General features: G+C 45.1%; 1 protein-coding gene across 1 annotated transcript; it reads right to left on the bottom strand.

Moving 5' to 3' along the window:
* Nucleotides 1-1,388: 1,388 nt before the first annotated feature.
* Nucleotides 1,389-15,000, bottom strand: PRKAB1 (protein kinase AMP-activated non-catalytic subunit beta 1; the record flags this gene model as incomplete). The annotated part of the gene is given in 7 exon segments (NM_001132759.1): nucleotides 1,389-2,763; nucleotides 3,010-3,078; nucleotides 6,321-6,454; nucleotides 8,532-8,646; nucleotides 8,929-9,022; nucleotides 10,485-10,648; nucleotides 14,550-15,000. Coding segments are annotated over 7 exon segments (813 nt in total). The 3' UTR covers nucleotides 1,389-2,685.
* Between the last annotated feature and the right edge of the window lie 10,869 nt (nucleotides 15,001-25,869).

Below are 25,869 nucleotides of genomic sequence, written 5' to 3'. Positions count from 1 at the left end.
TGAGAGGAGGGGCTCTCATGACCTAATCTCTTCTTAAAGGCCCTACCTCTTAATACTATCACATTGGGGACTTTTGAATTTTGAAGGTGACACAATAGCAGAGGAGGATCAGATATGGGAAGTAAATGCTTAAAAGTGAAATAGTGCTCATACAAAAGGAACTGAATTAAAATGAAATTTTGTTCTTTCCTAGACTGGCTCGTTCAGTCTCTGACCTCAGCCATAGATCGTATCATGATGTTCCAGGTTTTTTCTCTCAGCCTTAGGAGCCTTGGAGATTTCCTAATTGAGCTAGTTGAGGTGCAGGCACAATTTTCTTGTCTGGCCTTAGCCCTGCAATACTGATTTACATTTTAGTAATTTTTAGACTTTAATTTGGCTCTATAAATTCATCTGTATAGCAGCTTCTAGAGGGAAAAAATATATCTTCACTGAAAAGCAATTTGAGTTAAGCTTTAACTAACTAAGTCCTTACCCATAAAGGAAATGCTAATGAAGAAAGGATTACTTGGTCATAGGACACGATTTGACATATGGCTTTGCCCCTGCGATTTCGGCAAAACAAGGTCCTCTTTTCCACCTTTGTAAAATCACCATTAACCTTTAGCTTCTTGGTTATGGAGGCTTTCACTTGGTGGGCAGGCTTTCTGACTATAATGTGCTTTTTAAAGAAAATGAAATCCTTTGAATATGCACAGAGGTGTTGTCTCTGACCATGTCCTCTTGTTTTGTGTCTCCTCCATCTCAGCAGTGACCTCACCTGGAAGTCCCCTGTGGCTCCAGGGCTTGGAGGACTCATGGGGTGACTGGCTCCAGTAAACTAGTCTTATTTTACATAGCATTTTCAGCTTGGGTTTTCTGCACCAGTGGGTAGAGCTCATTAGCATGCTTTTCTGCTAAATTTAAAATGTTTCCTGATACCTGAGAAGAAAAGGCTTAAAGGGACACCCATAACCTTCCACCTTTTTGGAGGAGGGACATAGCCTCTTTTAGTGGATGAAAACAGCTCTGACTCCACAAATGTCCTGCTATCTCACACGCCAGGGTCACGATTCCAGGCTGTCCCATGGGGCTTGTTTAGGAGCAAAAGGAAACAAACCCTCTGGCCTGGGGACACCACCAACTTGCCGAAGCCAGGAGCCTCTGCCATTACCCCTCTTCAGCTTTCCCTTGTGACTTGAGCTGTTCAGAGGGGCTGTTTTAGGGGTCCCTTAACAGGCTTCCAAACTGTGTGAATGGGTGAGTCACAGGAATGGTACTCAGGCCTGGGCAGCTGGAGTAGCCCTGTCTGCTCAGAGCTACAAGAATGGTACTGAAACGCAACTCTCGAAGAGTTCCAGTCTCTTCTCCAAGGGACTGAATAAAATCAGAGCTCCTCCAGGCAAATGTCCAATTATTTTTACAAAGTTTTATTGAAACTTGTACATCAAGGTGACAGTGATTCACTGTTTTGAAGACAGTAACAAAAAAGGGTACCCCCGAACTCAGGTATACCAAGTAAATACTGGAACCCAGGGAGCTCACTCCTCCCTCTCCCACCAGGAGCAAAGGGCTTAACGGGAGCTTCTGCTGACTCACAGGAACCTGGGCTAGTGGGCACATCTGTGGCGACTCCCGGGAAACTGAGCTGCGTTTAAAGAAGTCTGCTTTGGTCCAAAGGACATCTTCCTGACCCAAACTCAGAAGGCTGCTGTCAAGTTCTACATTCCTTTCAGAATAAGCAACAGCAACTGCTGTAGTCTTGCTAACTAGGGGCAGAGGTCCTGAGCAAGGTGCCACGGGACCTTGTAAAATCACAGTGTGATTTTATAGGGAGGAGGGTGGAGTGCCTCTCAAGTTTTCACGGTTAACACTGTCACCTATTATGACTGGAATAAAAAGCTGGACGACCTGCCAGCTAACTGGTCAGTCCTCAGGATCATCCAGCTGAATGGAGAAATCCAGCAGCAGGTTGAAAAGTCTGTTTTGAGAACAGATTATTGCTGAGCAGAGTTCATGTGACTTCTAGTCGTGGTGACTTAAAAAATGGCCTTAAGGCTGCAGAGCCAGCCACCTCTGCTTACAAAAAGAGTACTTAGTGCACGTTAACTGTAAGAAACAATTGTAAAACTTCATCTAGAAATCAGAAAGCTTCTAATTTCTATAGAAATGACACCTCCCTGGAGACGAGAGACAATCTATTGCTGATTTTGAAGGAGAGGTAAGACCAATGCTGTATTTAGTTCCACAGCCAGGCCTCAACAGGGACAAGGGGCTGGCCTTAAAAACACACAGATGACTGGAAATGATGTGTGGCCTCAGTCCCTGTTTCCCAGAATTTTACTGGCAAAGGAGTTAGCATTCATTTTTGGCTTAAGAATCGAGAATGTGGGTTTAGAACTGCACCCGGCCTCATGCACCGCGGGGCCAGGGCTGCAGATCCTCTGCCACCCCTCCCTCTTTTCTTGGACTTGATGAGTCCCCGAGGCTCAAAGCTATGGGGGTGCTAGGAGGACTGTCACAGACCGAGGCGCTACAGGAGCTGCTCTGCCTGGACAAACCTTCAAGCAGGACCAGGGCAGGTATGAAATGTCTTCTGAAGAGTGTGAAATGAGCAATGTACAGTCCATTCCCTCCTGGGGAAAGCATGCATGCGTGAAGCCTGGTGGTGCGCTGTCTCCTGGGCCACCATCGGCCCCCAGCTCTTCATATGGGCTTGTATAACAAGGTGGTGACGTACTTCTTCTTGTACCGGTGGGTTGCGCTGAGCACCATCACTCCATCCTAAGGAACAAGGTGGAAATGATCAAAGGCTGGACTAAGGGGCTCAAGCCTCAGAGTATATGAGGATCATTAAGGGCTTCATAAAACCACAAATTCCCGGGCCATCTTCAGAACCTGAGCCTGATGGCCTGTGTCAGACCCTGGAAGCTGCCCTTTAAGTCAGTCCCGCCAGGTCATTCCACTGCTGGGGGTCCTCAGAGCACACACTGGGCAACACAGCTCTCACGGGGACAGACATGTCATTACCTTGATAGACAGCGCATATAGGTGGTTCAGCATGACGTGATTGGGCTCAGGAAGCAAAGCTGGATCACACTGTGAGGGAACGAAGGCAGCGGTGAGCATTTGGGATTTGGAAACCAAGATTCTCTCCTTTACTTCACAGCGCCAGATATCAAAGGACAGGAGGCAGCGCTCAGGCCGACCTCTCTTCCCAAATCAGGCAGCACAAGGGCTTGTCCAAGACCACAGGTGAGATTAAAGTCATGCCTTCTGACCAGAAGGGAGCTCCCTGCATGCCTGCTGGAGGCATCGGTGTGTGTCTCTGGCCAGGCATTTACCCCGGCCTCTTTCAAGTGTGGGCCACGGCCCTGTCCTCTTATGGAGGGAGGTGCAGGAAGAAAGCGGCTATTAAAAGCACTTTCAGAGAACACAGGAAGAGAACGTCTGCATAAACGCTCCTGAGCAATGGATTCGAAACTTGTATCTGTAAGACTCAATGAACCTGAAGAATGAAACAGATACCTGGGCAAGACACCACTACTCTGGAAAAGCTCCCACCGGGCTGGCACTCAGAGTTGCCCACCGCGCCTTCCTATGTTTTAAGAGAAGCCAGAAATCGGGATTTATTTTTTCATTGTATACCCCCAACTTTTATAAATGCAATTCAAATGGAAAAAGTGTAGAACAACTGCTGTAGGCTTAGATCCCAGAGGCTGGGCCAATCATTTTGTCAACAAATACTCAGCAAGCTCCCGCTGGGAGGCTATTCAGGGTGGCTGCTAAGAGCACCAACTACCAAGGATCTGGCACCAGCCAAGCCTGATGTGACTGCTGGCTCAGCCAGTTACTGTGTGAGCCTAAGAGGTGTTTTTAAAAAATTAATCAATTTCAAAGACAGATAAAATTATGTATATTTACCATGTACAATATGTTGTTTTGAAATATGGATACATTGTGGAATGGCTAAATCAAGCTCATTAACACACGCATAACATGCTTACCATTTTTTTTGTGGTGAGAACACTTAAAAGCTACTTTTAGTGCACTGCTGATGGGCATGTAAATTAGTACAACCATTATGGAAAATGGCATGAAGGTTCCTAAAAAATTACAACTAAAATTACCACATGATCTAGCAATCCCACTACAGGGTAGATACTCCAAGGAAATGAAATCAGCATGTCGAGATATCTGTACTCCCACGTTCACTGCAGCTCTATTCATAATAGCCAAGACATGGAATCAACGTAGGTGTCCACCAATGGATGAATGGATAAAGAAATGAGGTACCGATACACAATGGAGTACTACTGAGCCTTACAAAAGGAATCCTGTCATCTGTGACAGCATGGATAAACCTGGAGGACATTAAGTGAAATGAGCCAGGCACAGAAAGACAAATCCCATGTGATATCACTTATGTGGAATCCAAGAAAGTCGAACTCACAAAAGTAGAGAGTAGAGTGGTGGTTGCCAGCAGCTAGGAGTGGTGGGGGTAGGGAGATGCTGGTCAAAGAATACAACATTTCAGTTAGACAGGAGGAGTAAGTTCAAGAGATCGACTGTACAACACGGTGACTATTAATAACAATGTATTCTTGAAAATCTCTAAGAGAGTAGATTTTAAGTGTTCTCCCTACTTCTCTGTGCCTCAGTTTCCCCATCCCTAAAATGGGGGTAATAATAGCACCTACTTCACATGGTGGTTGTGAGGCTTGAATAAGAATACATGAAAAGCACCTAAGATTAGTGTGGGGCAAAATAAATGTTAACCCTTTAGTAGTGACAACTGTAACCACAGTTTACGTTAGAGCTTGGTGCTACTTTGGACAGAGGGGTCCTGACATTCTCATATTCCCAGCCCCCTGGGCCACTCTCAGCTGGTCTATTCCCAGCAGCAGTCTCCATCAGAGAAGATGGCTAGTGATGCCTCCCTTTTCTAGAAAAAACAAAACCTGGCCGGGCGCGGTGGCTCACGCCTGTAATCCCAGCACTTCAGGAGGCTGAGGCGGGTGGATCACGAGGTCAGGAGATCGAGACCATATTGGCTAACGTGATGAAACCCCATCTCTACTAAAAATACAAAAAATTAGCTGGGCGTGGTGGCGGGCACCTGCAGTCCCAGCTACTTGGGAGGCTGAGGCAGGAGAATGGTGTGAACCTGGGAGGCGGAGCTTGCAGTGAGCCGAGATCACACCACTGCACTCCAGCCTGGGTGACAGAGCGAGACTCCGTCTCCAAAAAAAAAAAAAAACCTTACTAGCTTAGGAGGGCACTGAAAGTCATCTTACCCACCAACCTTTGTAAAGTTAGAGCTAAGGGAAGCAGTGTCGACTAAGTTGCTTCTAAGGCAGAAACTATATGTCCTTGAAACTCTTTACCTGTGACCTATTTGAGACTGTTGCCAACTCAGTGCTGGAAAGATGGTGGGCCCTGCCAGCTGAGGCGTGCTGTCCTTACCACTGGCCTCTTCTGGGCCTATACCAGGATGGCTACCCAGCTGCAGGGGCACTCCCAGCACAGGAGGTGACCTGAGAAAGGCGAGCCCTGTTGGAGTAGGGTAACAAGCACCGAGACCCTGTCCTGGCAGCCTGGCAGGGACCGCTGTAGGGACACCTGCATGTGTACACGTTCATTCCTCATCTCAGCACACATGCCCTCCACTTCAGGGTGGGGTGTTCAGTAGCAGCATGGTCACTTTAAGCACCTCATAAACAACGCCTCTTAAGAGGTGGCTTGGACCAAGCTGAATTCCTGGACTCCCAAGAATTATGGCTGTGCCACGCATCCCAGAGCTAGGTGGACTGGGCAGGCAATCCAGGTTAGATGGAACAGAAAACAGAATCACAACAGAACTGGCTGTTCTTCAGGATCCAGGAGGACACACACTTCTTTTCTGCATGTAATAATTTCCCGGAGGAGAAATGTGTGTTACCTAGATATCCCAAATTTTGATCCAGGAGTACTGATATTTCTAAAAGCAATTGAATGATTAAAACTAGATTCTAAAATGTGGGGACCAGAGCATGAGTTCTAATATGTAGCTTACTAAGAAGGGATGGTGATACAGTTTGTCATGAAACTTAAATTGAACAGGGCTCAGGCTGAGGCAGGCGTGAAGGACAAGGCAGAGAAGTGCAGAAAGGCTTTGCAAGACGAGGTGGCGGTGTCCACAATGGGAACCTCTTGCTATCAGCCCATCCCCACGGCACAGTTCACACTAGGGAGCGACACTGAGCTTGCTCATCAGCTGCTTTGCAAGAGGTGGACACAGGAAAGAAAGCAACTGAACATGACCCACGGAGGATGGTCCGGGCAGATGCCCACATACTTACGGAAATCCCCGTGTCCTTGTTCAGGATGACCTGGAGGAGATGTGGGGGGAGAATGGGGGGCGCGCGAAAGCGCTCTTCGGGTTTGCAGACGTAGGGCTCCTGATGGTAGGGTCCTGGGGGAGAACTGGACAGCTCTGTTGGGAGATGGTAACAGGACATTTACTTTGAAAATCAGGCATTCTAGGAGCAGCCTTACTTATGTTGTCATCATCTCATTTTCCTTGTCTCTTGTTCCCCCAATACAGATTTACATTCTCTTGAAGGATGCACTGGTTCCAAGAGTGCAGAACAGAGGAGAGGAGAAAACCCTTTTGGAATCTGGGTGACTAGCATACAACTCAGTAGTCAACTCAGATGCCCTGGTAGAAGACACGGCCCAGCCAGTGAGTCTGGGTCAGATCACAAGGAGGCTGTTCTTGATAACTTAATCCCACACGCACGGCAGAATAAGACTTCCTTCTCCCTTCAGGCTGGGCTGGCAAAACCACAAAGAAGCTGGAGGCTAAGTGAGGATTAAGTAGCTAAGTCCAAGTTATGGGCACCCCCAGCCGCAATACAAAAGAAGATAAGGCAGTCTGTTTACACAGAGGCAGTGGAGAAAACAGGCTAAACGAGGCACATTTCAAAATGGGGGGAAAACTGAAAGCCCAATATCTAAAGGCTCTTTAACTCCATTATACTCAAGTTTCTTCCAAACTCTTGCTTGAGTATCTGGATTATTCAGATACACTGAGAAGCTGCTACAAGAGCAGGATTTCATAATGCTAAAACACTGGATAGTGACGCTTGGCCAGCTAGAAGGTACCAAGCCATCATCCAAAGAACACGTGGGATGGTTCTGGTCGCCAGATCCCGGGGCTGGTCCAGAGAAAATCTGCTATGCCCCAGCTCTGCCAATTCCCTCAATGTCATTTTTTAGGGGACAAGCCCCGTTTATGTGACCCAACCATATCACAGCAAGAAACTGAGAAAAGCATGAAGTGCAGAAAACTGAGGCATAAGGAGTAAATAACATTTTAAGGAAGTAAGTGTCAAAACAAGTCTGTAGAGAACGTGGAATTAGCTTCTTATCAGTGAGGGGTCCGTTTTGTTTCCCTAGGTGGAAACTTGACTAAAAAGCTTGTAAGTGGCTTAAAATTACATCTATCAGTAAGTTATATATTTTGGAGGATATTTGGGCACACTTCCTCCATTCCCTGATTCTCAACTATCTGCAAAAATACTAGATGATATCTCTAAAAGACTAATTACCCAGATAAAAGCACACTGATTTTGGATTTCCAAGTCCTGCTCAACAAACTGTCAGCCACAGTGAGCCCATTTACCACTGTGATTTCTGAACTGGTAACAAGAAATCCTGGTGGCAGAACTTCCAGGCCCAACTAGACAATGATGAAGAACTGTCCTGTCAACGAACGGAATCTGTTTTCTTAGTGCACCAGATATTCTCCTGGGGCATCTTTCCACTGCCTCCCTCAGAGTCCAGGAATTGTTAAGCCCCCGCCTCCAAGAAGGGGAACACTTCAGATCGTAACCCTCTTCCCCCTGAACTGTACGAATCATGTTCCAGGTAGTTTCTTCCTGTGGGGCTTGGATAGAAAGCAATTTATTGAAACCTCGATGCCTGAAAGGCTCTTACAAGATGGAGAAGTTTTACTGGGTCTGTATTTCTGTACCAAATAGCTTCCCATCAAGGAGAGTTGCGCTGTGCAGGCTGTTTCCCGTGGGGAGCCACATCCTCCCCAAAGGGATTCTGACAAGGTGCTAATGTACCACACAAGTGACCGCTAAGGTCACTGAGGTGTCCATTTACACCTGTCAGGCTGAAATTCTTCAGGCACCACAAGTGGGATGAGACACAGGCTTCCCCAGTGCTGGGCTGTCACTGACTCAGTGCGACCCTCCAGGGCCTCTTCAGCCTTGCCCTTGGCACGAGATCAAGCTATGGTTCCATTTCTGCTGTCTGCATTCTGTGGCCAAGCAGACTTACTGAATACCTGAGATGACCAGAGAAATGACTTGTAGCTCCCCTGGGGCTACATTTCAACAACGTGACAGTTAGGAATTAAGTTCTGTGGCCCTTAAGCGGGGGCTATAAATGCCTATCTGACTGGGCAGCTTCAGCTCAAGAGAGGCAAGAGAAACAAGAGTATTGCTAGACTGTACAGCCCCCACCTGCACGCATGTGGTATAAAATAACTGTGTTCATACCAGACACATCGGAGCACTTTTGGGAATCCACCATTAAAGCATCAAATACTTCAAAGTCAGTTTTCTTCACTTGAATGATGTTGTTAACTGTGCCAAGCTGGCTGGTTACTATGGGCTGGGAAGAGACAGACAGGCAGAAATCATAACGTGGAAGGTCTGCGGAGTTATTCTTCAGAGGACTTGGAATTCCTGGCTGGAAGGCCTCATCTCCTGGCTAGCCACCCTGCTCATCTTGGTCAAGTATGCCAACTGTCTGACAGTTAGTGCTTCTATCCAGCTCTGCCACACACAGGGACTTTTACTAGCTGGGCAAAGGGACCTGGCGGCAATTTCTTGGGAAGGTGATTTGTTTGGAATGCGCGGGCACCCAGAGGACCAGAGGTGGGAGGAAGAGTACCTCGGAAGGGTCGTGGGTCCACTGACCATCCACAAAGAACTTGTACTGATGCTCTCCTTCCGGCAGATCCAGGATGGCTACAAAGTTATTGTGGCTGCGAGGAAAAAGGAAGCAGAGGATTTCAGTGGGGTAGGCTGCCCCCCGAGCTTACTTGCCAAACCAGCTACAGAACAAAACGTTTCCACATAAAACCATGAGTTCAGCTACAGGAGAACAAACATTTTTAGCCCATTCAGCATAATGATCTCAATCTGGAAAGGCTATAAGGAAGCAGCAGTGCGACATAGTTTCCTGAAAACTCACCTTGCTCAAATACCAGGAAACCACATCCCTAATGTTAAAAGGTCAACAGGCATTTGTGCTTCTCAAGCTCGCAAGGCTCCCGGATGCCAAGGAGGATGACAACACAAGATAAACAGCAAGCTGCCTCGTTTTACCCTTTGTCACTTTGCCTTGGGCAGGAGAAGGGATCAATTGAATAGGAAGCTCAAATGTTCTCTAAAGAAACTTGCCTAATGACTGAAAAACCAAACTCTGGAAGAGCCCTTTCATTGGGTTGTTTTGTCCCCTGACTTGAACTGACCTGTGACTGCTGTGCTGAGTGGCTCCTTCCTTCTCCAATGGAACCGCTGGAAAGCAGGCAGCCCCTGACACTTTCTCCCTCATTTTATCAAGAATACTCACTAAAGGTCTTCTCTCACTGACAACTTAAGACAGAAGTCCACGCTGGGGTTCCTGATAAAATGTCTTACTATAATCCTTGCTAATGACACCTACATAGTATGTATTTTTCTTTTCTTTTTGGAGACAAAGTCTTGCTCTGTTGCCCAAGCTAGAGTGCAGTGGTGCAACCACTGCTCACTACAGCATTGACCTCTCAGGCTCAAACAATCCTCCCATCTCAGCCTCCCAAGTAGCTGGGGCTACAGGTGTGCACCACCATGCCCAGCTAATTTTTAATTTTTTTGTAGAGATGGGGGTCTCACTATGTTGCCCAGGCTGGTCTTGAACTCCTAGCCTCAAGCAATCCTCCTGCCTCAGCCCCCAAAAGTGCTGAGATCATAGGCATGAGCCCCCATGCCCAGTCAACATGTACTTTTCAAACAAAGTATTACACAGAGTCAAAGTCAGATGAAACCTCAGAGATCATCTGGTCCAATATTCCATCTTTACAGAAAGGAACGCTGAGGCTCAGGTGTTAGGTGACTGACAGCATGGCCAATGTGGGCTCAAATGTGGGTTTCTAAGATTCAGCCCAGTGCCCCCTTACTGCATTAAGAATAGATTTTTGTGTTTCTGTGGAAAAGTCCTGACTGAACAGATAGCTGAGATCTGAAGTGAAAGATGTCTGTGACACAGAAATATTCTTTCTTCTGTACTCTAAACCTAGAGACCACTAAGGCTTAACATTTGAACCCTAAGACTTATTAAGCAAAATTATTTTTCCACTAGGCATCCATTTTATAGAAACATCCATTTTCTGTTCTCTCAGAGATGTTTTAGAAAGAAGAGAATTTATGTTAAGACAAATATGTGAACACTCCCCAGGCAATTACCTTCTGGTGAGGGGAAGTTTACTCCAGTTGTTGAAGGACCCAGATAAGTAAACTTCCTTTCCGCCCCCCGTCCATCGAAACACCGTTGGCCGAGCCTGGGCAGGAGCTTTATCATTCACTTCCAGATCACGCTGCCAGGCCAGGAATTCCTCCTTCTCTGGTGCCTGGAAGCAGAGCAGTTTACTCAGAAAGCCATAAGCGAGCTCCCTACAACAGACGATATTGACAATGCATTCTAAAGAGGCAGCTGTTACTATCTTGGTTCATGGTTAGGATCGGAAACTTACTAGTGGTGCCTCAGTTTCCCTGCCTGCAAAATAGAAATATATTTTTTAAGGTTGTGAAGACTGAGACAGTCCATGTAAGTGCTCTGCATAGTGTCTGACACAGTGAGTGCTAATTATTAGCTATTGTTGTCATTAAAGAAGTTGACATCAAAATTCTAGAAGAAGCTATAAAACACACTTGGAAGGGGCTACTACGAATCCAAGACTAGCTTAATGTCATGTTCCTCCCTTAAGCAAGATTTGAAGTACAGTCATGTGCATGATGTCTTAGTCAACGATGGACTGTGTATATGGTAGTCCCATAAGATTATACCATATTTTTATTGTATCTTTTCTATGTTTAGATATATTTAAATACACAAATCCTTAAATACACTTGTGGAATAAGTGTCTACAGTATTCACTAGAACAACATGCTGTACAGGTTTATAGCCCATGAGCAACAGGTTACACCACATAGACTAGGTGATACGGTTTGGCTCTGCGTCCCCACCCAAATCTCACCTTGAATTGTAATCCCCATAATCCCCACGTGTCAAGGGCAGGACCAGGTGGAGGTAATCGATCATGGGGGCGGTTCCCCCATGCTGTTCTCTGACAGTGAGTGAGTCTCATGAGATCTGATGGTTTTATAAGCGTCTGGCATTTCCCCTGCTTGCTCTCATTCTCTTCTGCTGCCCTGTGAAGAGGTGCCTTTTACCATGATTGTAAGTTTCCTAAGGCCTCCCTAGCCATGCGGAACTGAGTCAATTAAACCTCTTTTCTTTATAAATTACCCAGTCTCGGGTATTTCTACATAGTAGCATGAGAACGGACTAGCAGACTAGGTTTGTGTAAGTACACTCTATGATGTTCACACAATGATAAAATCACCTATGATGTATTTCTCAGAACATGTCCCTGTCATTAAGTGATGTATGACTGTACATGAAAATTTAAGAGGAACAATTCTAGAGCTGTCAACTTGAAAATGGGCAAATCCAGATTTTGAGGAAAGGAAAAACTACTCACAAAGTTCTGTCTAGGGACTGGGGAATAAAGCAAGTCAAAGACTGAACCCTCATTAGGTTAAATGATAACCTCCAGTGTGGTAAGCTCCGTATAACTGAGGTATTCCAGAATAAGAAATAAACTCATCCAACTCTATCTGGATGACATATGTAGTCATGCACCTTTTAGATTTTTTTCCCAGTCAGAAGCCAAAGACTTAAAAAGAGCAGGAGGTTCAGGCTGGAAAAGACTCTTCAGGGAGTTAAGCAGGCTTCTAGCACCTTCATTTCAAATACCGACCTCAGCTTATCCAAATGATGCCTGCATTCTTTGAATTCTAACAAGATCTACATATTAAATAACAGACTGGAATCACTTCACACTAAGGATAACTAATTATACCCAAAATAGCACCCTAGTGTAGCTAAAAGAATTCACGACTTTTTTGGTATCTGGGGATTTCAGTAACTTCTAATGAAGTGAGAATGGATGCTGCTTGAAATCATTCCCCATAGATTATGTGTGTGCTCAACATTTCCTGGAGGAGTTTTGGAATAGTAACAGAACAAGTACTTCTGAAGAAAGTAGTTTTGATTCTTTTGGTGTCTTAAATAGCCTTCTTGGGACCAGGGACCAAAATTACCTCCTGGGGAAAGGACATCAAGTCATTAGAGAAACATGATTCTAAAGTTCACTTTGCACACAGCTCTTCAAGAATGCAACAAATTCAGAAAGCAAGTTCAAACCACAGGTTGTAGGGGCACATAAAAGCAGGCTCTTTGTAGTTAGGCTCAAAACTAAGATCCAAAAGAAGGTGTGAGATGTGATCACCTCGCTCAACATGAGGACAAACACAGATGGAATGAGTTGCCAGGCAATTAAATGGATGATGATTAACATGAAATTGGATACTAACAGGGTATGTTGGGCAGAGGGCAGCTTTATCTTTCCTAAACCTACTTCGTTCCTTGAAACAATTAGTTCCTTTCGGACATAATACATAAATACTGGCTGCCAGAATCACTAAGTGTCCTTGGACTGAGCCCTGCGGCTGGAAATATCCACCATATGAAGGTGGTTAACAGGAGTGTGGTTGAAGCAGGAGTTAAGTCACCTGAGTTTTTGAATTTAAACAGGCTGCAGCAGGAAGAAAAACGTTTGCACTGGCCTGCTTAAGCGCGATTAGGTCATATTTAAACAACACTAGAAAGAAGTTCCGTAGCTGCTGGCTGCCTCCTTCAGACAGACCCTCACTGCCCACTGACCTCTAGAAGCCGAAAGACTTTTCTATGTACGCTTTAAAAAAAAAAAAAGCAGGGTGAGGCTGGGAGTGGTGGCTCATGCCTGTAATCGCAGCACTTTGGGCGGCCCAGGCGGGCGGATCGCTTGAGGTCAGGAGTTCAAGACCAACCTGGGCAGCATGGTGAAACCCCACCTCTCCCAAAAATACACAAAATTAGCTGGGCATGGTGGCGCACGCCTGTAGTCCCAGCTACTCGCGAGGCTGAGGCAGGATGGTTTGAGCCCGGGAGAGGAAGGTTGCAGTGCCCCGAGATTGTGCTACTGCCCTCTAGCCTGGGCAACAGAGCGAGACTCCATCTCAAACAAGGAAAAAAAAAAAGTAGGGCGGGCGCGGTGGCTCACACCTGTAATCCCAGCACTTTGGGAGGCCGAGGTGGGTGGATCACGAGGTCAGGAGATCGAGACCATCCTGGCTAACACGGTGAAACCCTGTCTCTACTAAAAATACAAAAAATTAACCGGGTGTGGTGGCGGGCGCCTGTAGTCCCAGCTACTCGGGAGGCTGAGGCAGGAGAATGGCGTGACCCTGGGAGGCGGAGCTTGCAGTGAGCCGAGATCGCGCCACTGCACTCCAGCCTGGGCGACAGAGCAAGACGCGGTCTCAAAAAAAAAAAAAAAAGTAGGCTGAACCGGCCAGCACCGTAGCTCACGCCTGCGATCCCAGCACTTTGGGAGGCCAAGGCATAAGGATTGCTTGAACCCGGGAGTTCGAGACCAGCCTGGAGAACATAGTGAGACCACCGTCTTTTTTATTTTTATTTATTTATTTTTTTGAGACCTAGTCTAGCTCTGTCGCCCAGGCTGGAGTGCAGTGGCGCGATCTCGGCTCACTGCAAGCTCCGTCTCCCGGGTTCACGCCATTCTCCTGCCTCAGCCTCCCGAGTAGCTGGGACTACAGGCGCCCGCCACGACGCCCGGCTAATCAGTGAGACCACCGTCTTTTAAAAAATAAGTAGGGTGAATCAAAAGTGTTGGGCAGAACTAAACACCTCTGGCAACTGCCGTCAGCTGTTCCGCTCTACTTTCAGCTTGTATATGTACCTGGTTTGCCTCCAAAATGGATAAATTCCCAAACTAACTTTTACAAAAGCTCCAGTTTGTGTAAAGGTGAGGGAATTTGTCTCAAAGCAGTGCAATTAATTACACCTAAGAGAAAAGCATAAGTTGGGGCTCAATTACTGTTAGCTCGACTCTGAATTAATTAAAAATTTGAAACTCTGTCCCAGAGCTGCTTTCTCCTTAATGATGTTAAACGAAGTGAGCGCCTCCTCCCTCAGGGTGACTTTCTCATATTGGTAATTAGACACAGGTCCTTGGACCGCTAAGAGGACTCTTACAGGACCATCTGGCTTTTAAGTGCACCGGGTAATGTGCCACCTCCCTCCCCGTTCTGATGTTTTTCGAAAGGATGTGACGGGAATCTAGTGGAGGATTCCTCTCCTCAACGTTAGTCAAGGGGAATCGTACTCCTCCACACCGCTCGCACCTTGATTTCCTCGGAGTGGAAGAGGTCGGCGTCTTCGGGGCTGTCCATCAGGATCTTGGGCCTGTCCCCGTCCTTGGTGCCCCCCGAGCTGTCCCTCCGGGGCGTCTTATGGCCACCATGCCGCTCCAGCGCGGCGCGCTCACTGCTGGTATTGCCCATGATGGGGGTCTGCGGGGACACAGGGAAGGCGGACGGAGCCTCACTGCAGGAAAGGGACCCTGGGCAAGGGACTCCCGGAACCGCGGGTCCCAAGGAGCCTGCGGAAGGAGTCGGAGCACCAGGATACCACGCCCCTCGGGCGAAGGTTCGGGCCAGGAGCCGGTTCTGGCCGAGTCGGCAGGGTTGCCGAGCTCTCGCAATCGCGCTTTACCTGCCCAGGCAAGCCGCGGCAAGAACGCAAGGGGCGCGAAGATAAACCGACACCTTCCCAACCGCTCCACCACCCCTCAGCGACTTCCGCTTCCGGCGACTCCGTAAGTCGGCCCGGCCTAGGGCGTGAAGGTGGCGGCGGCCGGCTAAACGCGCGAGGCTATCTCGATTCCATTTCCGCTTCCGGTCTTGAGCGGTGCGATAACAGGTGCCCGGGGGCTGTCTCTGCAGGCCTCAGAGCGCGCAGTCGCAGTCGGCAGCCGGCCCAGGTCCCGGCCCAGGACGAGGCGCTGCCGAGGGCCGGCAGGGGGCACCCCAGCGCGCGGGCAATCTGAGCCGTTCACGCGCTGGGCTGACTAATGCCATTTAGCTATCTTTGCCCACTTCTAGTTGATTCTACACTCTGCAGCCACAGTGATCTTTCTAAAATGCAAATCTGATTCAGAAACGCCTCTTCTTAAAGCCCTTTTAATGCACGTGTTCTCACGCTTTACAGTGCATTAGATTAACCTGGAGCGCTTGTTAAATGCATCCCCCACTGCAGACCTGCAGAATCATGATTTCTGAAGATTAGGGTCGGGGGTGCAGGCAGTCTTGCAGGTATTTGAGAAAACGGCAGACCATAAGATCTCTGGAAATTTCTTATGTCTAGTAGGTTGGGGGTTGTAAAATGCTGGAGTTATTCGTGTATTTTTATTGAGTGTGCAATCTTTTGATAGGTAATTTTGCGAGATATCTTGTAATCACTTCGGAAACATCCTTCTGCATAAGATGCATTAGCGTTTGTCATTTACTCTGGTCAGCGCTTCAACAAGAAGTGCATACAAATATGGTAGTAAAATATTCTCATCTTCTAACTGTCAGTCATTGTCATATTTTGTGGGTTTTTTGGTGTGTGAATATCTCAAAATACTTTGCATTTGCCGGGTCAGGTCATGCATTTCACCCACTGAACATTTATTTAGTACCTAAAAAAGTACCAGACATTGTGCTAAGGAAATGAGGAACACAAGATGACTAAGATAAGGTTTCCTGGGGGGAATTCGGCAGTATGCATCAAAATTTAAAAATGTACCTTCATTTTGACACACAATTTTACTCCTAGGAAACTTGTGCAGAAATATACACATGAAAATTATTTACAAGCATTATTTACAAAATGTTTACATGCAAAAATATATTCTAAGATGCACTTGTCAGCCCCCATACCCCCATATATTTTAATTTCTGAAATTGGATGCTTTTTACAATAATGGAACCTTATACTTGGTGAAATAAGGAAATGAAAAACTAAAAAATCCTAAAAGTTGTTCAGTAGGAGAATGGCAAAATGAACGGAGTACATTCATTTTGTAGAATACCAAGCAACTTTTAAAAAAGGGAGAAACAATTTTTAGGTCACTATGGGGAAGTGTCTATGATATTGCAAGGTCCGGAAGCAAGTGAGAGAACAAGTTCAAGGGCAGGAGCTCTGAATTCAGCCTGGCCGGGTTCAGATTCTGGCTTTACCATTTAGTAACTGTTACCTTAGTCTCTTCATTTGTGAAATGGGAATAAAAATAACACCTACTTTATAGGCTTGTTTTGTGAATTAATTGGAAATGCACATAAAAATGCTTAGCATAGGACTTGACTCGTAGTAAACAATAACTGTTAGCACTTTTATTAGCACTATTAGGCTTGCAAATGGAAAGTTCTGGAAGGGTATACAACACATTGTTAATAGTGGTCTTCTCTGGGGAGAGGAGGGAGATTGCAAATAGGAGCAGACAGAAAAGGGACTTTCACTTTTCATTTATATAGGTCTATATTTGAAATTTTTTCTATTGCGAGGATGTACTACTTTTTAATTAAAAAAATAAGGTGTGGTTCCAGCCCCAAAGGAATTAATATAGTACAGACTGGCACAGACCCACAGAAAAGCAATAATATAGATAGGTAAGGGATTCTGTGGGAGCCCAGAAGGGACTTAAGCCAGGCCAGGAAAAGGGATGGGAGCCAGGAGGGTCTTCCTGGAGCTGATGACTGAGAATTTGAATGTATTCAATATAATCAGAAATGTTGAATGTGCTTGCTGAATTAAATAAGCTAAGATACTGTGAATGACCCAGGATATCTTCTTTGAGCTGCTTTTCTAATAGTGGCCCTGACTTGGTTACATAAGACAGTGGGGTGTTGAGTTTTGAAATCTCTCCCAAACAGCCGGAGAGATAAGAAAGAACACATGAGCTGTGGATTCTTTATCTGAGCTATGCAGATGCTTTGATGCATGAAGAAAGTTTTAAGACATCTGCTCTAGCTTGAATAAGATAACAGTAAAAGCATGGGTGGCCCTTGATGACTAATACAATCAACAATATCCTGAGGATGCCGCCAACTGCTGACTGGAAAGTCTTACCACATTGTATCAAGATTTCATGACAAAGAAACTAACATTGGTATCTATCAGCTATTGACCCCATATTGAAAATCATGGATAGGGTAGACTCTCCAATTACAAGTGTCTACTCGGGTCCCAGCTGTGTCTCTCTCATGGGTCATTTTGTGTTACTTATCTATGTAACAATGGTTTGTGACTTTCCCAAGCATCAGAGCGTCTCATCTTTCTCTGATTCTCTGCTGATATGGATGTCAGACCATTCCATCTTGGGGGCTGGAGGTGTGCCAGAAAGTACAACTGTTAGCACATTGCTGTGTAAGAGGCATCATCTACTCACTCCTGTCTGTCTGGCACCAGGGCAAAGACAAATGACAAATACCCTAGATTCTCCCCCAAACAAACCAGGGCAATTTTAACACAGCCACAGCCAGGAGCACCCCTCCCCCACCCCTGCAACCCTGCCTTCAAATTCACTCCAGCTCCAAGCACAAAAAGAAATAGGTTTTCAAGTCCTTAAAAGTCACCCAGAGTGAGATAAAATCTCATTTGTCCTTAAATTTATGATTAAAAGGGTTAAGGATAATGTTTTGGGGCCTCCTCCATAGGATGTATTAGAATCAGTGTAGCACTTCTGAACTGACCAACCCATTTGTTTTATATAAGGAAGAGTCTAAGGCCCAGAGATCAAACAGTTTTGCCTGAGGTCACTCAGATGGTCATAGGTCATACTGAGACTGAACTCTGGATCACCTGGCCACTCCCCACCACATCGTGGTCATGGCACCTCATCAAAAAGATCTTTGGTTCCCCAGCTGGCCTGTCTACAAACATTTGTACTGTTCTGAAGAACCCTCCCCATCAAAGAACAGCCAGGGCTCTGATCACAAATAACTCAATGGCAATATTGAGTGCCAATTATGAGCCAGGCACTGTTGTACACTCTTGGTTACAATAGTGAACAAAACCAAGTTCTTGCCCTCCAGTGGAAAGAGTCCACACACATATGCACATGTTGTGAGAACATGCAGTGTTCTCACTAAACATTGGTAGCTGGAGGAAGAAATTTCACATTTGGACTATGCTGTAGACTAAATTGTATCCCCCCAAAATTCATACATTGGCACTCCCACTCCCAATTTGATAATGTTTGGAGGTGTGGCCTTCAAGGGGTAATTAGGGTTAGATGAGCTCATGAGGGTGGGGCCCCCATGATGAGATCAGGGTGCTTACGGGAGGAAGAGATGCCGGAGAGCTTGCTCGCATGCTGTCTATCATGCCCATGCTCAATGGAAAGGCCATGTGATGACAAAGCAAGAAGGCGGCCATCTGCAACTCAGGGAAAGAGCCCTCACCACACATCAACCATCCTGGCACCCTGATTGTATCAGGCCATTCTTGTATTGCTATAAAGAAATATTTGAGGTTGAGAAAGTTATAAAGAAAAGAGGTTTACTTGGCTTATGGTTCTGCAGGCTGTACAGGAAGCATGGCTCTGGGTATCTGCTTGGTTTCTGGTGAGGCCTCAGGAAGCCAAGGGGGAGCCGACGTATTGATGTATCACATGGCAAGAGTGGGAGCAAGAAAAAAGTGGGAGGAGGTGCCGCACACTTTTAAACAACCAGATCTTGTGAGGGCAGCACCAAGACGATGGTGCTACACTATTCATGAGAAGTCCACCTCCATGATGCAGTCACCTCCCACCATGTTGGAGGCCTCACCTCCAATATGAGATTACATTTCAATGTAAGATTTAGGGGGAAAAGTATCCAAATTATATCACTGATATTAGACTTCCAGCTTTCAGACCTGGGAGAAATAAATCTCTGTTGTTTAAGCCAGTTGATGATTTGTTATAGCAGTCTGAGCTGACTAAGACAGACTCAAATGTGTGTGGGCTACTAGGATAGAATTACAAGCTTACTTTTAGGGCTTAACCAGATTTCCACCAGGCCTTCTGAATTTTGCCTAGCCAATGTAAGTAACACCGCCAACGTTTGAGAGACTTGTCCATCTTTTCTTGCTAGACATTCTTGTGTTCTCTTCTCACTGAGACGCGAATATAGTGACAGAGAGTCGTCAACATAGAAGTAAAAGAAGTTCATTCTACAGCATTTGGTCCACAACCTTAATTGGCAAATAGCCTCATTTTGTGACTTTTAGGTTGTCTGAGAAAATTGTGTTTCTTGACCTGGGTTGGTAGTTATTAACATGTTTGCCTTGTAGTAACTTACTAAGCCATACATCTCTTTTGTGTAGTTTCCTGTATCTTTATTTTATTTTCAATAAAGATTTTTTTAAATAAATAGCTTCACTTACAGGGTAAGCTGAGACCTAGAAGGGAGAAGTGCCCAGTTCAAGGTAACACACTGTTCTTAATAAAGTTCACCTCAAGTCTATCCTCTTTTTTTTTTTTTTTTTTTTTGCGATGGAGTTTCACTCTTTTCACTCAGGCTGGAGTGCAGTGGTGCGATCTCGGCTCACTGCAACCTCTGCCTCCTGGCTTCAAGCGATTCTTCTGCCTCAGCCTCCCAAGTAGCTGGGACCACAGGCGCACCCCACTACACCTGGCTACTTTTTGTATTTTTAGTAGAGACGGGGTTTCACCACGTTGGCCAGGCTGGTCTCAAACTCCTGACCTCAGGTGATCCACCCTTCTCGGCCTCCCAAAGTGCTGGGATTACAGGTGTGAGCCACTGCACCTGGCCTCTCTATCCTCTTTTAAGAGCTTTGAAGGAATGGAGGAGAAAAGGATGTACACTTTCTACCCCTTTTCTAGAGGACAACTGACAAACTAAAGCAGTATCCGGGCAAAGATCCAACGGAGGTGAAAACAATGAGAGGAAGTCTGTCTCTGTCTCATCTCTTTAAAATGTAAGCTCCCAGGGATTTGAAGATCAAAGTTTCATAATCACTTTAACATATGCTGTTGGGACCATCATACCCCATCTGCATGTGCCCTTCTGCGCATGCCCCAAACTTCCTAACTGTGAGCAGGGGCAACTCTGAGGACCTTCTAGAGAAAGCTTGGTCGACACAAGTGGGAACCCAAGGGGACCAGAGCAGACACCCTGAGAGAAGCCCTCAGCCAACGACAGAGGAGCCAGTTCCCTTGCCCCTTGCATGTGCTAACTCTAATGAAGCAGCGTCGTTTTTCTGGGGTAATACCCGAGGTTCGATGTCTCATGCTAAGGAAATTGAAGACACGGACATGCAAGGAGTGGGTTTAAGAGTGGAAAGTTAAATGGACGAAAGAAAGAAGAGAGCTTCCTCATACAGAAGAAGGGGTCCTGAGTGGGTTTCCCTGGTTTGGGGCAAGGCGTGGTTGGTTTTATGGATGAGTGTGAGGAGACAGTGTATGATTTACATGGGGTGTAGTGGATTGGTTGGACCAGATGTGCCATTTACATAGCCCGTGAAGAGGCTGGCCATCCCACTCTAATCTTTTATTATGCAAATGGGATTTTTAAAAACCTGGCTGGTGCCATGTTATCTGCATGCGTGGCAACAAAGAAAAGGGAAGAGGGAACCTCCATGTTGGATATACCTGGTTTCCAGCTATCTGTTTTCTATTGGCACAGCTGCTGGTATTTACCTATGCAAGCCTCTAGCTTGCTTATCTATGCTTGCAGCTTGATTTTTCAGGCTGCTTTTTGTTAAAAAAGAAATGATTTGGAGGCTGCTGTTTTATTAAAAGAAAAACCTTACTGAGGACTCTTTTACCCTCACTAACTGTCTAAATAATTTCTTTTTAGCTCTCGTATAACTAAGATATATTCCCTACAGTGTCTCAGAGGTCCTCAGTGGAAATGCACCCTAGATGTCCACGCAGTAACTGGATCAAGGAATTCATTGATTATCTTCCTTTCCTTTTCTTTATCTCTTTTTAGGAGCATCTTCCAAATAAATACTCAGAAACACCTCCGAAGATAAACTACTTGCATGAAAATCCTAGTTCAACCACATAGGTTACAGATGAGGAGGGACAATAGCTTGCTGAATTATATAAAAAGTTAGTGGTCATAGATCATAATTTGGATCTTGTGTCTTGGTTTCTGGTCCAGGGTACTGTGAGATTATCATTCTTCCTGATATGATGAACCATGGAGACTTCTAAAAAACAGAGATCAGCAGCATTATCATAATAGACAGAAGGTGGAAAGAATCCAAATGTCCACCAAGAGATGAGTTTGTAGGCTGGCACAGTGGCTCATACCTGTAATCCCAGCACTTTGGGAGGCCGACGTGGGTAGATCAACTTGGGGCCAGGAGTTCGAGACCGGCCTGGCTAAGATGGTGAAACTCTGTCTGTACTAAAAATACAAAAAATTAGCTGGTTGTAGTGGTGCACACCTGTAATCCCAGTTTATTGGGAGGCTGAGGTATGAGACTTGCTTCAGCCTGGGAGGCGAAGGTTGCAGTGAGCTGAGATTGTGCACCCCAGCCTGGGCGACAGAGAAAGGCTCTGTAACAACAGCAACAATAACAAAATGAATGTATAAACAAATTGTGGTATGTTCATACAGTGGAATATTCTTCTATCACAAAAAGGAATAAAGTACCGTTACATGTTACAATGTGGATGACCTAAAAAATATTAACATTATGCTAAGTGAAATAAGCCAGACACAAAAGGTCATATATTGTATGATTCCATTTATATGAAATATACAGAATAGGTATATCCATGTCAATAGAAAGCAGATTGGTGGTGACCACGGGCTTGATGGAAGAGGGAATGAGGGCTTTCTTTTGGAATGATGACAATGTTTTAAGACTTGGCATAGATGGTGGTTGCACAACATTGTGAATGTACTAAACGCCTATGAATTGTTCATTTAAAAATGTCTACTTTAAAATTAACATTTATGTTGTATGAATTTTACCTCAAAGAAAATAGGGTTGGTCCCAGAACAAATGGTAGAGGTGTACAGTTTATCTTTTTTCCAATTTATTTTCTGCAACTGTCTTACAAAATAAACCTCTCCGCACCCTGTCCTTCCCTGTAAGTGTCTCATGACTCATGTCATCTAGCCCATTAGAGCCTAACTAGTTCATGGCACTTGTTCTAGTTAACATTTATTTTTTTCAGAGGTCTTCAGTTTTCTAACTGCATTAATTCATTTATTTATCAATAATTTTTTTATGGCAAAAACTCCTATCCACCAGGCACTGTGGTAGACACTGGGGAGAGAATTGTGGGCAAAATCAAACCCAGGCTGTGTCCTGAGAGTTTACGATCTAGTAGGGAAGAGAGACATTAGTCGAACAATCATCCAACAGTCTTCTGTGACAAACGCTAAGAAGGAGAAGCGTGACCTAGTGAGAAGGAGGTGACCAAGTCTTGAGGTCAGAGGAGGCTTGCTGAAGGAAATGACAATGAAGTTGAGATTTGAAGATTGTAGGTGTTAAAGTGAAAGTTGTTTATCAATCCTTATTATGCACCTGGCATTGTGTTTGATGTATGAACTCATGTAATGCCAACAACAGTCTTTTGAGGGATCTACTATTATTACCACTTGCATTTTTCAGGAGAAAATGAGGCTCAGAGAGATGAAGTGACTTGCTCGAGGTCACACAACTAGAAAGTCACAAAACCAGCATTCAAATGCAGGCAACCAGACAGATGTCAACATTTTAGGCACCACGGACAGATCATTGAGTGAGGGATGAAATCATTCTGGGTGGGCCAATGGATCGGGCTGATCTAGATTATAAGTATAAAGCTGGAATGGTCATTCAGAGAGGGAGATCAAACTAGGTGTTCAATTGTTTTAATATCTATTAAATTTTCTAGGCTAGATGCAGTGGCTCTCAGCAGCTTGGGAGGCAGAGGCGGGAGGATAGCTTGAGTCCAGGAATTTAAGACCAGCCTGAGCAACCTGGCGAGACCCCATCTTTATTATATTTTAAAAAATAAAAATTAAAAAAATAAAAAATTTTCTAACTACGAATCCATGTTTGTTTGTTTTTTTCTTTTCTTTTTTTTCAAAAGAGCATCAATTTCTCAACCATATTTCTTATTGTTACAAAACTCAATAAAAACCTGAAAGTTGGAAGCCATGACTTGCTTGGTGTAACGTACTAATCAAGAAGGTGGAATCAATTATTAAATAGTCAATAGGGTCAACAGCAATGACAGTGATCATGGCAGGCAATGCACCTAGCATCCCCTAGCTGGCAATAAAGAGCAACAAAGATTATTCCTATGGCCTTTCAAAAAATTAAATGTATGTATTTTAAAGTATGGATGATGAACATGGTTAAAAACTTCAAGCAGTATGGGAGGGGGTACAGAATCAAAAACAAAAGTCTCCCTCACACCTTCTCCTACATCATTAATTCCTTTCCCCTCAAATAACCTGTTGAGAGTTTCTTGTATACTTTTTGGGGGTATATTTTGTTATAATTATTATAATTATAATTTCCTATAATTATAACTATAGAAAAAGTACTTACATCGCTCTTCTTTAAAAATGGAAGCAATTAGTACTTTTTTCCTTAGCATATCTTTCCATATCAGCATATACAGCTCCACCTCATTTAAAAATTTTAATTAAAAAAATTTTTAAGTAAAAAAAAAATTTCTTAAAAGAGACAGGGTCTTGCTATGCTGCCCAGGCTGGAGTGCAGTGGCTAGTCACAGGTGCAATCATGGCTCACTGTAGCCTCAAAGTCCTGGGCTCAAGTGATCCTCCTGCCTCAGCCTCCTGAGTAGCTGGGACTACAGGTGTGTGCCACCATGTCCTGCCACCTCAGTTTTGTAATGGCTGCAGATTTCATAACAAGAAGAGTTCCATGTATAGAGTGCTTACTGTACACCTGCCACTGTCCTAAGCACTTTCCTTGCTTTAAGCCATTTACTTCTTATAAAGCTTTAAGAGGTGCATTTTATCATTATCCCCACTTTACATAAGAAAAAACTAAGGCACAAGTGGAGAAGTAACTTGTCCAATGGCACAAAGCTAGTAAGTGGTGAAGCCAGGATTTAGATACAGGAAATTTAATTCTTGAGTCTATGCTGTTAGCCACCATGCAAAACTACTGCTGCATAGATCTACTATATTGCAGTGGTCCCCAATGTTTTTGGCACCAGGGACAGGTTTCGTGAAAGACAATTTTTCCAGGGACTAGGGTTGGGGGGATGGTTTTGAGATGATTCAAGCACATTATATTTATTGTGTACTTTCCTATTATTATTGCATTGTAATATATAATGAAATAATTATACAGCTCACCATTATGTAGAAACAGTGGGAGCCCTGAGCTTGTTTTCTGCAGCTAGATGGTTCCATCTAGGGGAGATGGGAGACAGTGACAGATCATCAGGCATTAGATTCTCATAAGCGCAGGCAACCTAGATCCCTCACATGTGCAGTTCACAGTATGGTTCGGGCTCCTGTGAGAATCTAGTGCCGCCACTGATCTGACAGGAGGCAGAGCTCAGGCGGTAATGTGAGCGATGGGGAGCAGCTGTAAATACAGAAGAAGCCTTACTTGCTCACCTACTGCTCACCTCCTGCTGTGCAGCCTGGTTCCTAATGGGCCATGGTACTGGTCCGTGGCCTGGAGGTTGGGGACTGCTGCCTTAATGTACTGAATCTATCATTTCCTTAATGTATTTTTTAAAATGTCGTAGGATATACTGTTCTAGAATGTACCTGGGACTTTGGGTTTATTCATGTATGGTAAGGCCAATGGATCGGAAGACCATTGCCATTAAAAATATAGTTTTATTGCTCACAGTTCCTGATATGCTTTGGCTGTGTCCCCACCCAAATCTCATCTTGAACTGTAGGTCCCATAATTCCCACGTGTCGTGGGAGGAGTTTGGCGGGTGGGGGTGGGGGTCATTGAATCATGGAGCCGATTACCTCTAAGCTCTTCTCCTGATAGTGAGTGAGTTCTTATGAGATCTGATGGTTTTATAAGGGGCTTTTCCCCCTTTGCTTGGCACTTCTCTCTCCTGCCTCCTTGTGAAGAAGGATTTGTTTGCTTCTGCCGTGATTGTGTTTCCTGGGGCTTCCCAGCAATGGGGAACTGTGAGTCAATTAAACCCCTTCTCTTTATAAATTACCCAGTCTCAGGTATTTCTTCATAGCAGTGTGAGAACAGTCTAATACAGTTCCCAAGGGGCAGGAGCACACCATGCCATGCAGAACCACAGGAAAGAACTTTGAGGTTGGTCACAGCCAGAGAGGATGAGAAGAAAGCCTAGGAAAAAGCCTTTATTGTGGTTTTTGCCAGGAGGAATGGGCGAGGCAAAGTAAGCAGCTGAACAGGCTTAGGATTGGAAAGTCTGAATAATTCAGGCCAGCTGTGGTCTATAGGGGTAGTCTCTAACTGTCTGACACCTTACCCTGGGATGATTAGGGCTTAGGATTGGATAGTCTGAATAATTCAGGCCAGCTGTGGGCTATAGGGGTAGTCCCTAACTGTCTGACCCCTGACTCTGGGATGATTAGGGCTTAGGATTGGCTAGTTTGAATAATTCAGGCCAGCTGTGGGCTATAGGGGTAGTCCCTAACTGTCTGACACCTGACTCTGGGATGATTAGGGCTTAGGATTGGCTAG

Source organism: Pongo abelii, chromosome 10, assembly GCF_028885655.2.
Source record: "Pongo abelii isolate AG06213 chromosome 10, NHGRI_mPonAbe1-v2.0_pri, whole genome shotgun sequence".
Lineage (NCBI taxonomy): Eukaryota > Metazoa > Chordata > Mammalia > Primates > Hominidae > Pongo > Pongo abelii.
This window is presented reverse-complemented; position numbering and strand designations above follow the sequence as displayed.